Here is a 15,518-nt window from a genome sequence, read left to right on the forward strand (position 1 = left end):
AGCCACCAAGAAGTCCAAAAGGACCAACCAAGTCACACTTCCTCTGTCAATTCCCAATTGGAGCTCATCCATCAGGCTGACCAAGGCAGTCTCCATCCCATAGCCCGCCAGAAAGCCAGTCTGAAATGGGTCTAGATAATCAATTTCATGCAAGACTGCCTGGAGTTGGGAGGCCACCACCTTCTCAATTAGATTAATTATTTGGTGGTATACAATATGCTGTATAAATATTGCAAACAGTGGAACTTATTTCCAAATTAACCAACACAGGACTGCACTACATGTCTACAAGAATTAGTATTTTAAGTTGTAATATCCTGAACAGTGATGACCATTAATTTGCTAATACATACCTACAAAACTAAGCATAAGCATTATCAATATTGTTTGGTAACCATTATCTTCAGAGCCCCAAAGTTTTCTCTTGAATGTGATGGATTCACAAAGCAATGGCAAAATTGTCACATCCAGACAAAGTTGGCTTCTCTATCCCTTGGGTTTGTGCCATAGTAACACATATGAACTGCTAATTGTATGCAGCATGTATGAAGTGAGGCTGTAAAGTTGGCCTTTGGGTGCAGCACTGGGTTTACAGTATATGACTCTGTGCTTATCACAACATCTTTCTGTACCATTTTATCAAGATCATAGCAAATTTCCACAGAGGAGAATGATCAAAAGCCACTATGGCTTTCTTTAGGCATCTAGCGGCTAAGGAGTTCTAATCAAATGCCAAATGAATAGTTTCATCTGAAGAGTGGGGGAGGGGAAGGAAATACAATGCTACCTTATAGCAGCTATGCCTCTAAACTCTTTCTCTCTGGTACCAGTAGGGGGCGGGTTTTGAGAGAAACTACATGGATGCTGTAGTGATCAGCCCTCCCCTCCACTAAAAGAGTGAACCAGAAGTGAACCCTGTCCTGTCTGTCAGGCAGTGACCTCTAGGGATCAGTCACTCAGCACAAGGTGACTGGGACCTAGAGGGTCTGAAAGTGAAAGGGGTCTTTGTTCGCAGAAGGAGCCAGGAAGACTATGGGAGAAGATGGGGAGCAGGCTTCATAAGCACCAGCCATAAAGTCTGGCTGCCTCATGGCCAACAGCCAGGCTGGAGACTTCTCTCATGGAAGGACATCTGCAGATCCTTGAGAGACAGGACTGCAGGAAACTTGAATTATCTCCTAGAGTTTGGGGTGAGTTCAAGGGGAAATGAAGCCAAGGGCTTTGGCGAAAAGTTTAGCCAGGGAACCGTGTGTTAGGTAGCCTGAGTTTGATTATTTTTTTCCATTTTGTGCTTTTGCAAATCCTTACAATTTGTTCATTATGTTTTTATCTGTAATGTAACCAAAGGGAACTGAGCCTGAGCCCTTTTTATCCAGCCAGGGCTCTGTAGAAGCCTCTGTACCCTGTAAAGGTGCTTTCATTTATTTATTTATTCATTCGATTTTTATACCGCCCTTCCAAAAAGGCTCAGGGTGATTTTTAAAGGTTTCTTACATCTAGGGGTGCTTGTTGAATTATCCTTGCAATTGGGTAACCATGATTTTAAAGTGTGCCATTCCAAACACCAGCTGGAGTGATCTTTGGAAGTAATCTTGTAAAGTACTGAGTATTTCTTTGTACCTTGTAACTTAAAGCTGAGAGAGCCTCAGACTGAAGCAGTCTGTAGTATTTTGAATAAAGTTTTTCTCTTTTTGTTCTTTGTATTTTACCTGTCTGAGTGGATTTTTAACTCAGGAAGAGAGGTTCCATTCTGGCGCAGACATGCCTCAATGTTGATTGCTCAACAACTCACACTACCAAGTTTGATCTTTACATGTAGGCTGCACATGGAAGGTTTTCTGTATCTTTCCATTGGTAAAGGAGAGCTTCCCTGGACTTCCGCTCACACCAGGGGAGGGAAATAAACTGTTAAAAACTGTGTGTGGTGGAAGCGATTGGACTACCAAAGGAGCAATTTAAGTTTTAAAGTAACAGCCTCTGTTGATCAAACATGGAGGGAATGACGCAGCATTTTTCTTTCGCCCACGTGGGCTTGCTTTGAGACAAAGGCTGGGCTTAAATCCACTATTCACTACAGATGCACATATAATGAAATTTTCTATAACACTGTGCTGCAATTCCCAGCTAAAAAGACAGGTTGCTTACCTGTAACAGGTGATCTGGTAGTGATCCGTTGAATCCATAAGTAGATGGGTTCTCCGCCTGCGCAGGCACCTCTCGGGCCAACTAGGTAGCTCCTCGCGACGCCCAACCGCCCTTCTGCACGTGCTACTGATCACTACTTATACTGGGTGGTGGGCGTCTTCCGTTAGTTTTCTGTGCAGACCGCTTTGCAATCTGCTTCCCAATGTTCTGTCTGAGCCTCATACTTCTGCAGTGGGGTTGGTTTCTGGGCGGGTCTTATGGATTCAATGGATCACTACCAGATCACCTGTTACAGGTAAGCAACCTGTCTATCTGGATCGTGATCCGTTGATTCCATAAGTAGATGGGTGATTAGTTAGCTGCTCCCCTTTGGTGGCGGGTGCAGAAGGATGCCTTCTACGGCAACACCCTTTTCAAAACACTTCGCCCATATTCTGCCTGGCGCGCCATGCGGAGGTCCACTGCATAATGTTTTACAAACGGCTGCTGTGAAGACCAGGTTGCAGCCACACAGATGTCATCCATCTTAATGCCAGAAAGATGAGCTGCTGATGTCGAGTAAGCCCTGGTAGAGTGAGCTCGTACTGTCTTAGGTGGGGTAACCCCCTGCAGCCTATAAGTTAATAGGATCAGCTCCACCAACCAATGTGCAATACGCTGTCTAGACACTGGTTTTCCCTTACACTTGCCCTTGTAAGCCACAAACAGCTTATTTGTCTTTCTGAATTCTTTTGTCCCTTTCAAATAGTACAACAAACACCTGCGTACATCCAACGAGTGAAGCGCTATCTCCAATGTTGTCTGTGGGTCCTTAAAAAAGGTCGGCAAGACCACCTCCTGATTCAGATGGAATTCTGTGACCACCTTAGGGCGGAAACTAGGATCAAGCCTCATAACTACTTTATGTGGGTAGAACAGGGTGTAAGGCTTGTCTGCTCTCAACGCAGACAATTCACCCACTCTTTTTGCTGTGGTTATTGCTATGAGGAATGCAGTCTTAAGCGTTAGCAACCTCAGGCTAGCCTCATGCAGTGGTTCAAACGGTTGTTCTGTCAATGCCGAAAGAACCAATGACGAACTCCATTGCTCTAAAGGTTCCTTAAGCGGTGGGTACATATTATTCAGTCCCTTCATAAACCTTCTACATTCAGGATGTGTAAATACAGTCTTTCCATCCCATCCTGGGAGTTTAGAGGATAGAGCTGCCAAATGTACCTTCAAAGAAACATTTGCTAAGCCCCTTAATTTTAGACTTGTCAAATACAGCAAAACCTGGCGCACTGATGCCCGTTTTGCATTGAACTTATTTAATTTTGCAAATGCCCTAAACCTTCTCCATTTACATAAATAGCTACGCCTAGTTGACTTCCGTCTACTATTCAACAGAATAGTTCTCAGAAGTTTATTCTCCATGCTGTTAATTTCAGTGTTTGGATTTCTGGGTGTAGTATCCTTCCCTCTGCCCGCTGTAGGAGATCCGACACTGCTGGTAGACAGTAAAAGTCTCCTCTGCACAGGCGAAGCAGCAGGGCAAACCACGCTTGACGTGGCCACCACGGGGCGATCAGTATGCAATTGGCCCTGTCCCTCAGAATCTGTGCCAACACCCGATTGAGAAGTGGCATGGGTGGAAATAGGTAAAGGAGTCCCCTGTTCCACACATATTGAAATGCGTCTCCTAGAGACCCCACACCTATCCCCGCACGAGAACAATATCTCTTGCACTTCTTGTTTCCCTCCGTGGCAAATACATCCACCGCGGGGGTACCCCAGAGACTGAAGAGATCTCTGACACACTCCAGTTTGAGTTCCCACTCGTGTTTCTGGTTGATCTGCGTGCTCCGACTCAGAGCATCTGCTATGTGATTGTCCACACCCCGGATGTGAATTGCCACTGGATAAATGGCATGCATGATGCACCAGTTCCACAATTTCATTGACAAGGTGCAAAGTGTTGGTGAGACCGTACCCCCCTGCCTGTTCAGATAAGCTATTGCTGTAGTATTGTCCAAGTGGATTTGCACCACAACACCCCTCAGCTGGGGTTCGAAAGCCCTCAGTGCTAAGAACGCGGCTAACAGTTCTAGGTAGTTGATATGTAGTAGGGCCTGTTGAGGCGTCCACTGCCCCTGGGTGCAATCCTGGCCGCAGTGTGCTCCCCATCCCTGAAGGGAAGCATCTGTTGTGACCCACGCCGTCGGAAGAAGAGGCCGGAATGGTACTCCCTTTAAGAGATTTGCCTCTGTCCACTGTAAAACGAAGATACTTCCGGTAATTTTCTTGGATGCCCACATGGAAGTAGGCGTCTTTCAAATCTAACGTTGCCGCCCACTCCTCCTGTTCCAGGAAGGGTAGAATTTCCTGCAACGTTGTCATTCTGAACTTCCGGGTCCAGACAAAATCGTTGAGTTCCCTTAAGTCCATGATTGCCCGAATCCCTCCATCCCGCTTGGGTATTTGAAAATAGCGGGAGTAGAATCCGGTCAACCTCTCTGCCCACTGCACTGGAGCAATCGCCCCCTTTTCCAATAACACCTTCACCTCCTCTTCCAGCACTGGTGTTGACTTCGTGAAACGCAGGCCTGAGAACGGGGGCTGGGTTGTGAACTCTATTGCATAACCCGTTTCCACTATTCTCAAAACCCACTTGTCCGATGTTATGTTGTGCCACGCTATAGCATGGCTTGCCAGTCTGTTGGATGGGCTGGCAACTACAGGGCCGATGACAGTGGTCCTGGCAATTGATCTTAAATGCAGTGGGCTGACAGAGTAATCAAAAAGATTGCTTTGTACTCTCTTTGTTGTTCCTAGCGTTTTGGTTTTTGTTCTTGATGTTGTTGTTGCTGAAGCCCCTTGGGCGCTGATAGGGCCTATTCTGCCTCCTATAATCTCTCCTATCCTGATAACGGTATGCACGTTGTTTATTATAACTGTACGTGCGAGTACTAGGTGCCGAGGTAGGTGCCATAAACGTTTTTGCAGTGAATTTAGATTTTTTTAGAGTCTCCATAGTGGCATCTGTGGTCTCATGGAAAAGTCCCTTTCCATCGAAAGCCAGGTTCTCCACCCGGTCTTTCATGTCCCCCTGGAGCGATGTTGCGCGCAGCCAAGCGTGGCGCCGCATTGTGACCGCGGTCACCATGGCCCTTGACTCTGTCTCTGCCAAGTGCTTGAACGTGCTCAGTTGCTGTTTTGTCACCGACGTCGTCTTGTCAAACACCTCATGAAGTTTCACTTGTAGCTCTCCTGGGGACATTGATGTTGAATCATGCAGCAAGTTGTCCCACAGCAGATGGGTGTACCGAGCCATACAAGCTGCATAATTTGCTATCCGTATAGCTAGGCTCGATGTGGCGTATAATCTACGACCTAAAACATCTATCTTCCTCCCCTCCTTGTCCGCAGGAGTTGTATGCCGGCGGCTGCCTTTTGATGTTGACGCGCAATCCACCACCATGGAGTTAGGATCCGGGTGGCGTAACAGGTACGTATTCTCTTCATCAAGGATCCTGTATAAGTTTTCTATGCGCTTTGATGTCGGATTAGCCGATTGTATGCTGTCCCATGCTGATTTAGCCGCCTTGGCAATGGCAGGGATCATTGGTAGAGAAACAGGGTGGGAAGATTTCGACTGAAACATCATGCTGTACACAGGGTCAGCAGACTCCGTTTCAGGTAGTTGCAAGTCCAAACCCAATGCCTCTGCCATTTCTCTGATTAGGGAATGGTAGGCCTTGAGTTTTTCTGTCGGGGATCTTGATAAACGCGGTGGAACCTCAGATGGAGGCTCCACCTGCCGACTGGCGTGATCTGAATCTGAATAGTCAGACTCAAAATCCCGATGCGTTGAAGTCGGAGACGATTCCCTGGATGAAGGACTCGGAGGAAGTGGGGTGCTCTTTCTCTTTCGCTTTCCACTAGGCTTGTCCTGTGGTGCCCTCACAGGCACAGCCTGCCCCTCCAGGGGGGTGTCTTGTACACCTTCTCCATTCCCAGGTGCAGGTGACACATCACCTCTCACCACCGGTTGTTGCAGGGCAGGTTGCATGGCCTTCCACCTTAGGTACTCCGCATAGTCATGCGGCAAAGAATGTCTGAAACCACAAGTGTGCTCAGGCTGTGAAGTAGGGTGGCGTATACTCCCATCCGCGACGCCTGCCAATGGTTGCACTACAGCCATGGGTGATTGAAGTAAGCTCTCAGCTGCAGCCCTTGGGGAAAGTGATGGAGTCTTAGGTGGTGGAAGACTCTCTACCGCTTCCTCATCATCCTCTTCATCATCCAATCCTGCACTCAGGAAACCCTGAAAAGTGGACTCCGCTGGAGTGTTAGGGCCAGAGTCCATCAACTTCCTGAGAGCAGAAGTTGCGCTTCCATCAGAGCGTTGGCTACCTTGTTGCCTTGGGGTTGATGGAGATTGCTGTGGTGTATGAGCTGGCGACAGTGAGTGGCGCCTTCTCAGATGAGAGTCCTCACTCGGCCTCGAGAGGGGTCTCGATGTCGAGGAGGCTTTAGTCTTGCTCGCCTTCGATGTCGAGGGTGTTGCAGCCGAGCGATCCTTTCTTCTTTGCTCTCCCTTCGATGTCGAAGGCGTCGATGTCGAAGGCGTCGATGTCGAAGGCGTCGATGTCGAAGGCGTCGATGTCGAAGGCGTCGATGTCGAAGGCGTCGATGTCGAAGGCGTCGATGTCGAAGGCGTCGATGTCGAAGGCTTCTTCGATGTCGATGCCGGAGGAGGCTTCGATGTCGATGCTGACGGGGCGCGCGTGCTCTGCGAAGCCGTAGCATCCGCTACTGGACTAGAAGCTTGCACTGATGATGGTGAAGGGGTCTCACGCCTATGTTCACTCCGACTAGAGTTCCCCGTACCGGCAGCTTCCGCAGCCTCCTGACGAAGCCTCTTTTCTCGTCGCTTCTGTTCCTTAGAAGAGATCTGCAAGGGTCTCTTAAAAGGTGTAGCGGTGGACACGGTTTTAGACTGTGAATCTACAGCTCCGTGTACCTCCCTCCCCGATGCCGATGTCGACAGTGTTTCAGGTCGAGGGGTGGGAGGGCGCAGCGCGTCTTCATACAGGGCAGCTCTCAGACGCAGAGCTCGGTTTGTCCTCGTCTGCTTAGAGAAGGCACAACAGATCTTGCAAGCCCCTGTGTTGTGCTCCTCTCCTAGGCATAGCAGACAGGAATCGTGGTGGTCGGTGGAGGGCAACTTAGCCCGACACCTCACACATCACTTGAAGGTCGTTTTCGTCTCCATTTCTCAAGCGTTTGTCGTTAACAGTCCAGGTCAATCCAAAAAATCCGTCCGATCTTTCTCCAAAACTAGTCCGTAAAGCCTTATTCCAGTCCAAAACACAGTCCAAAGTCCAAATAGCCGATAATATCCGTCAAGAAAATAAAATACTTTTTGCTACCAAGCCGAAGCGAGGTCTGAACGCTATGGCGGTCAAACAGAAACTAACGGAAGACGCCCACCGCCCAGTATAAGTAGTGATCAGTAGCACGTGCAGAAGGGCGGTTGGGCGTCGCGAGGAGCTACCTAGTCGGCCCGAGAGGTGCCTGCGCAGGCGCAGAACCCATCTACTTATGGAATCAACGGATCACGATCCAGATCAATATAGTGCTATGATACGACAATTGGCAATGGTAGGAAATACAAGAAGAAAAACACAAGACGTTGAGGGGAGAAACATTAAGGCTGAGCTAGCAAGATAGGAAGTGGCCAAGCATGGCCTATATATATCTGCAAGGCTGATTTTTACCCAATGTAAGCACAGCCAATACAGTGGTGTGAATGCTCTTTTAGGATCACTCAAGTATTTCATACATATAGTTTCAAACACAACTTTCTATATTAGAGAACTGAAACGTGGATTATTTATTTATTAGAAAGATACATATCCAACACCTTAACTAAAGTCTCAGGAAGATTTATAGCAGTTAGAATTAACAATAACACATAACTTAGTTAGATCTTCCTAGTGTACATACATACCTCAAACTTCTATGTGGAGAGAGGGTTTTGTGTTTTTGATGTTGTTTCTGCTCTGCTTCCATTTTGTCTTGCTTAGATGGCTTTTCCATGGTTTTTGAAAATGTTTCTTTTTTCTCATTCTGAGGTAAAAATAATTTTTAAAATATCTGAGTTCCTTTTAAAATATTCTACAATCCCCTTGGACAATGATCTTTAGCTTGAACATTTCTAAATGTATTGGAAATCCAACCCTAAACATATTTACTCAGAGATAAGTGCTGCTGATTTCAATGGGATTTGCTTCCTTGAGGCAAGTGTATTTGAGATAGCAATCTTAAATTTTTACTAGCACAAATGTAAGCTCTACTTTAAAAATAAGTTAATTACTGTGGTGTGTCAGTGTTTTTATCCTAGAGTTAACTTTGATTAAAATATAGCTTTGCAGCTGGGGGGGGTTGCGGGGGCAGCAGCGGCGGAGGCGGGGGGGCGGCGAGAGGGTTGCGGGGGCGCAAATAAAATGTGTCTGGAATATTACTGCTCTCATATTGGTTCAGTTCAAAACCACTATTTAATTTTAAAGAAATGTAGCTATGTTGCACATGATATCTGAAATGGATATCAAACAAGAAACCATGGTATGAAGTGAGTTTGCACTAACCATGGTTTGCTGTGATGTATGAATTGAGAAACTACTGCTACTCTAGGTAGATATATGAGGAGTAAAATCATAAGCTTATGAAGCTGAGTGCCGAAGAGGGAAGACAAAAGCAGACAAACAGTTCTAAACCATTGCTTGTCCATTGTACATTTGGAAACTCAAAATATGATTTGACATAGTATTTTAATTAAGTTCATACTAGCTTAACCCACACAGAGCATCCGCATGCTAGTACTTGATGGCTCCCCCCATTCCCTGCCCCAGCCTCCCTCACCTCGGGGATCTCACCTGAGATCTCTTCCCTCGCTGCCCCCACAACTCTCTCACCCGCCCTCTCGCAACCCCCCGTCTTTCTATCTCTGTCTTGCAGTCCTTGCTTCCCCCCGCCACTGCCAGGGACTGTTGCCCGCTCGCCTGACAGCCTCCGAGCTCCCTGCTCCCAGCTGCTTCACGGCGCAGCTCAGCCAACCGCCTGCAGCCCCCAGAGCCTCCCTCAGCCTCCGAGCTCCCTGCTGCTTCACAGCGCCCCCAAGCCAACTGTCAACTGTCAAACTGCTTTCCAGCCGCCCCGCAAAACTCCATGCTGCTCTGGAACTCTCTCCCCCTGTCAGCCAATCGCCTCCTTTCTACAATGTCCCTACACATGGCCTGTTTTGGAGAATTAATAATATAGATATAGATAGATGTTTGAGAAAGAATAAAAGACATAAAGGGTCATGAAGACGCTGATAAAATCCACACTACATTATATAAACCTTGGTTGACATACAGATTAATTTTGTAAACGCTGGAAAACGCTTTATGTGCAGAATGGGGAAGGGGTAAGTTTGCCCATCTCCCCTTCCTTCTGCGGCCCACTGTGCCCCTCAGAAACATATTCCACAGGGCCCAGCAGCCATCAAGGACATATGGAGGGGCAGTGAGCTGCAGAGGGAAGGGGAGATCAGCAAAAGCAATTCCTTCATTGGGCACTTGCAGTGTTTTTCACTCCAAATGTGCAACGATGGTCCAGATCATATTTTTTCAATACTCTCCTCCCAACTGATTGTATTGTCACCAGACTGGGAACCTAAGATGACCCTGAGAAATTTCATATGTTAAAAATAAGTGAAAGAGTAAACAATTTTTAATTACTTAAATATAAAAGAAATACTACCATTTTTCCAAGGGAAGTTTCTACAGATTCAGGTACAGGACGTTCTTTTTCATCCAAAAAGCACCTCTGTTTCAGTTCTTTCACAGGGGGAGAAGCTTTGAAACTCCTTTCATATTCCGTTTCATGAGTAATTACAGGAGACTTAAATGGAGGAATGGATTTACTTGCACTGTGAATAAACTTTGATTTTAAAATGATATTAGTTTGGTTATTTTTGAAGCTAAACTAACTGTTTTACTGAAATAAATAGACTTAATCATTATTACATTTGCTGAATCATGCCCTAAGTTTCCAGTGAATTAAGAAGTCTCAATAAATGTAGGACCATCCAGCTGATTAAAGACAAACCATATTCCCCAGAACATAGACCTGTGGGATTCCCCACTAGTAAAGTTATTATATTATACTTTGAACAGTAAAAAATCTTTTTCATATTAGTGGAATACTTCATGCAACACAGTTTAATGTATTTAATATAGCATAATTATTTTATTAAGGCAAAAATCCTATACAAACATACTAGGGAGAAAGCCCCATTGAACTCAATGGGCTTACTTTTAAACAAACCATCTATTATATTAATTCTCCTGGGTGTGCCTTGGAATGTGCGTCCCAGAGCCCAGCTGATTGGCTGAGGCGCACCCAGAAGATTGGTTGCCGCAGCAGCGGCCTGGCCGTGGAGGCCAGAGGTGGCGGGCCTGGCCCGGCTGCGGAGGCAAGGTCCAAGAGGGGGGGAAGAACGCGGGGAGGCAGAAGTGGCGGTGGGGAGGAGAGGTGGCTGGGCCCAGAAGCAGAGACTGGGGCAGAAGGCAGGGGGAGAGGAAACTGCCTGCTCCAAAGAGTGCACAGATGCTCTGTGCACGGTTGGCTAGTCTTAATAAAAACACACTTTTTTGTTCCCTTGAAACAAAAAGTTACCTGGTCAGCTGCAAGTAATGGAGAGAGTTTTTGAGGGATCTTCCAAACAAATTGTCTTTGATACTCAGAACTTCTGGGGAAGCTGCTTGACCGTGAAACATTCATGCCAGCTTTCCTCTGCAGAACCTTATTAAGCTGTCAATAGATACTGACAATGAATCCAGGAAGACAGGATTTCACCATTTCAACTCCAGTGTTTTAAATGAGAAAATTAGTATGAATATTCATCTTACTTGGATTGAGAGGATGAACGGCAGGTATATAATCCCATTCTACAAGCATTTCTGAAACCTAAAAACTGAGAGCTAAATCCTGTTCTCAATAATGGCAAAACTGCCAGTCATTTTGATGCAGACTAATTCTTTCACATTAGGGTGTAAACTTGAGCCTCCATTACCTGTGTGTCCTCCAGCCATGTACTCTCTCCAGTAACGTCTTTCTTCCCATTTCCTCTCCCACCCCTCCACTTGGTTTTCTTCTATTGCCTCAATTCATCTAGACTACCCTCTTTTCCAACCCTCCTACTGCAGGTGGCCCTCCTCCCTGTCCTGGGCTCCTGCTTCTTCTACTCTTCCTCCCCAGGCTCTTTTGCTTGCTTTCCCTTTTACTGAGATGAGAGCAGCTCAGTCAGTGACAGTCAATGGCCCTGCTGCCAGCCTCAACCCTCTATAACACTAGGGCTAGATTGCTGGCAGACAAGAAATTTCTTAAATTTCTTTACAATACAGACTAAGAAACAGTTATAATTAAAAAGCATTTTAAAAATACACAGTATTTCAGTTTAACTACAGCACTTATTGAAGTGTCTTAGGTTTTACTTATCAGAATAAAACAAATTGCAATAATTGCCTACCCCACTGTCTATTTTTCCTGCATCCTTTTTTGCAGGTGCCAATATTTTATTTTCATGCACTGTAGCTTTGGATGGCGACTTCTTGGTTTCTGCAAGGGTTAAAGCTGATTCAGATTTAGAACTTGCAGAGTTGGACTGCATTTTTTCAGGAAGTCTGGGAGCATCGGGTGTTTTAATTGTTTCTTGGTTTATATCCTCCTTCTTGTGATTTGTGTGCAACTCCAGTGGCTGTACTGGCTGGTGAACTTCCACTTCTGATGATGTATCTTCTTCCAAATCATTGCCCCCATTCCACTCAAAGGACTTTGAAACCTGTGTGTTGTAATAAGGTACTCTTCTCTTGGAAATAAAGTTTGGTTCTCTTGAGATTCCTGTAAAACATGCAACATCAAATCTGTGTAGCAGAAGTCTGCAGAAACAGCTGATTCTCAAAACTTCGTTGTTTCTATGCAGCATTATATACAGAAATGAAGGTAAGTGAAAACTGACATTTCAAAAAGTAACTGCATATTCTCTTTAGGAAATACCGCTAATTTCATTCTTTTTTCTTCTTTACAGGTCTAACAACATATTTAAAATTAATATACAACTTAAAGCCTTTAATCCAGGTTTTTGGCCAATGGGCTGTTCTTTGCTCTTTTAAACTTTTAGCTGTATTCGTCTTCCCCACCCCATTTTTATTGAATTGTTTTTATTTTGTTGTTAACAGCCCTTGGGTCTTAGAACAAAGGGCATATAAATATAAACAAACATAAAAGCCATCAAGTTCAGTAACAACAGTTCATACTTTGCAAGTAATCCGAAATAGTAATTTACAATACAGCACACATGCTTCTCAGAAATTCAGTTAATTCAAATCCTCTCTTATTTCCTGCTCTCCTATTTCTGTCACTATATTATCTTTCATGGTCATATACATTTCTCTGTAATCACTATACTTTAACTTGAGACTCTGCTCTTTTCTTCATCTCTTCTGAAAAATACTTTTTTCTATTTAGCCATACAATAATTAAGTATCCAATATAGTCTTCTTGTTGTTTACAGATATGCACTAAGTAAAAACCTATGCGTGTTTACTAAAGAGTAAGTCCCACTATGTTCAATGGGTCTTATTTCCAGGTTTATGCACAGGATTGCATCCTGAGACAATGAAAAGCGAAACTGTTTTTACCTCTATTGTATGGTACAATTTGTATTACTAAAATCTGTGTAGTTAAACACTAAAAGAGCATAAACAATGTCCTAAAGCACTACAGAGCTTGAGAAGACCTGATTTGGCTTACCAAGCTCATCTGATCGAAGTCCAGCCCATCGGCATTTTTCCTCACGCGTAGGGATACAAAGTGTGGATTGATCTGATTTCCTCCACTTGAAGTTCCTTCTGTACTCACTCAATCCCTAGAGCAAAACAAAATGGACAAGTGTGACTAATGCCATAATGCAGCACAGCTCCCAAGACATAGCTTCATGACAACTCTCAAGACCACAAAATCTCTCTTTCAGATTTCAATTAATCTTTTTAATCCAATTTTTAAACGGAAGATTACTACATAACTGAAAGATCCATGACAGGTCTCTAGATATACTTACTACTGAATGAATGAATGAGCCACCTGGAGTGGTCAATACCAACTGGGGGTGCTTTTGACTCCGTCTGCACCTCTAGAGCTGGAAAACAGGTGATAGCATTGCAATACAGGACTGTGTTGTTGTAATGGTGCTTTAAAAGCTTAAAAAGGTTTTTTTTTTTAAACACAAACATTACTAACAACATTTTATCGATGTTGTCAGAAGAATAGAAATGAAGATTGGCAGGAATGTGCTCCACATATTACTCCATGGAAGGAGAACAGCAATTTATTAATGGTTACACTAACCCTACCCGGACCCTTTTCTCTGTGCAAAAACAGCAGCAATTTTACCCCAATCGTTTGGGGGTAGAGATAAAGAAGGGGTGATAACAAGGAGAAAGCTGAAAGTGCAACAATGCTATCACCTATTTTCCATCAGACGTTGTCAAAAATCACAATAAGCATTCATCCTGAGATGGTACCGATGGCCAAAATGTGTTGGCCTGGGTCATAGATGATGGAGGAGGGGGAGTAATTTGATCAGTGAATCAGCGATCCAGTTAGAGCACTGAGCACATCTAACTTTTTCCTCCATGCCACTATCTCAGTCTACATGATCCCTCTAAGCTGCTATTTGCTCCCTGCAGGGAAAATCAGGTACCTATATCATACCTGTGATATAGGTAGCTATATCATACCTATGAAGTCACCTTAAGTGGGGCAGTGGGGAAATGCTTGACTAACAAGCAGAAGGTTGCCAGTTCAAATCCTCGCTGGTACTATATCAGGCAGCAGTGATATAGGAAGATGCTGAAAGGCATCATCTCATACTGCATCGGAGGAGGCAATGGTAAACCCCTCCTGTATTCTACCAAAGAAAACCACAGGGCTCTGTGGTTGCCAGGAGTCAAAATCGACTTGACGGCACTCTTTAGCTTTACTTTATATCATACCTGTAGATAGAACAAGGGGCAGTTACAAGTTATACCAGGAAAACACTGGAGAAGGAGATTTAAACACATGCGCGCGTGCACACACACACCTTCCCCAATCAAATCAGTAGTCTCCCTCTCCTCCAGGGCATCACTGCATTCAGTAAAAAATCAAGACAAATACACCAAAACATTAGATCAATTACTGATTACCTGGGAGATCTGTAATGGGAGATCTATTTATATGGGAGAAAGCAGACACCAATGGAGGAGAGATTAACCAGCTGTCTTCCCCAGTAACCCAGCCACTGAGAAGCAAGTCAGTTCCTATCTGCATACCTGCGAGTAGCACTCTGGAATGTTGGGCACTGCTTACATATCACAGATTATTCCCATACCCCAACAAGACTGTTCCTGCTCAGGGAATCAACCAGCTTAGAAGAGAAGCCTTGCAGTGCTGTGTGGGGCTCCTTGGGGTGGGGGGAGGTTTCTGGAGAGTGAGTAAGGGGGGACCCCCCTATGGGGAGTCCCCCTATTTCCTCCTCCTAAAACCTCTTCAACAGAGTCGTAGCTAGGTGAAAGGGGGCCCATGTTCACCCCTCTCTCTGGCAGCCCCCCAAAGTGAGGGAGATAATGAAGAAATTAGGGAGGGATGGAGCTGAGGGCCCTTTCGCTCAATTATAGCTATGCCCCTGCTCTTCAAACAGCACAGGAAGGTGAGGGCAGGTTAACCTCATGGAGTTTAAACCTTACTCCACAATACTGCAAGCTGTATGGAACTCAAGTAGGCCAATTATCCCGCACTCCATTTTTATTTTGTTGTTTGTTCCTACTGATGCTGGACTATTCTCAACTGTTGGTGGTTCCTGGAGGCGGCCAAATATACTCAGTCTGTTAGGGGTTTTGTTGGGGGCGGGGGAGAAGGGGGAAAGTTTGCTTTCAATCTACAGACTAATATACTGCTGCATAACTAGAGAATCCCTCAAGCATGCAGCAACCACTACCTTGCCTGTGAGCGCTCAAATTTTGTTACCCAGCTGACAGAAACTTGACACAGTAACAGGGACGTAACTATAACAGGGCAAGGGGAGACAGTTGTCTGGGGGGCCCCCCCAGAGGCAAGTCACATGACTGACTCCCCCAGCTGCACACCCGCCCGGGCTTCCTTCAGTTGTAGTCATTCTCCGAAATGGATGTGAGTGTTAAGACCTGGAGCTACCAGAACAGCATGTCTTTCTCTAGTACCTTTATATGACTTGCAGCGTCCACAATAATTTAAGATTTCTTTACTTCATGAGCTGAGCTTCAGTGAGG

At 45.2% G+C, this 15,518-nt stretch overlaps 1 protein-coding gene across 5 annotated transcripts in view; it reads right to left on the reverse strand.

Moving 5' to 3' along the window:
• The window catches only part of MDM1 (Mdm1 nuclear protein), a 54,343-nt gene that overhangs the window by 35,775 nt on the left and 3,050 nt on the right, over nt 1-15,518 (reverse strand). For all 5 annotated transcript variants that reach the window (XR_008308533.1, XR_008308534.1, XM_053255646.1 and 2 more), the window contains exons 2-6: nt 12,985-13,099; nt 11,702-12,072; nt 10,849-10,983; nt 9,931-10,110; nt 8,138-8,256 (exon numbers count right to left, since the gene is read on the reverse strand). Coding sequence is in view for 3 of the 5 variants with exons in the window: in XM_053255646.1 (XP_053111621.1) it covers nt 8,138-8,256; nt 9,931-10,110; nt 10,849-10,983; nt 11,702-12,072; nt 12,985-13,099 (920 nt within the window). In the remaining 2 variants the exon portion in view is untranslated. The remainder of the gene's footprint in view (nt 1-8,137; nt 8,257-9,930; nt 10,111-10,848; nt 10,984-11,701; nt 12,073-12,984; nt 13,100-15,518) is intronic.

This window comes from Hemicordylus capensis, chromosome 5, assembly GCF_027244095.1.
Source record: "Hemicordylus capensis ecotype Gifberg chromosome 5, rHemCap1.1.pri, whole genome shotgun sequence".
NCBI classification, from domain to species: Eukaryota; Metazoa; Chordata; class Lepidosauria; order Squamata; family Cordylidae; genus Hemicordylus; species Hemicordylus capensis.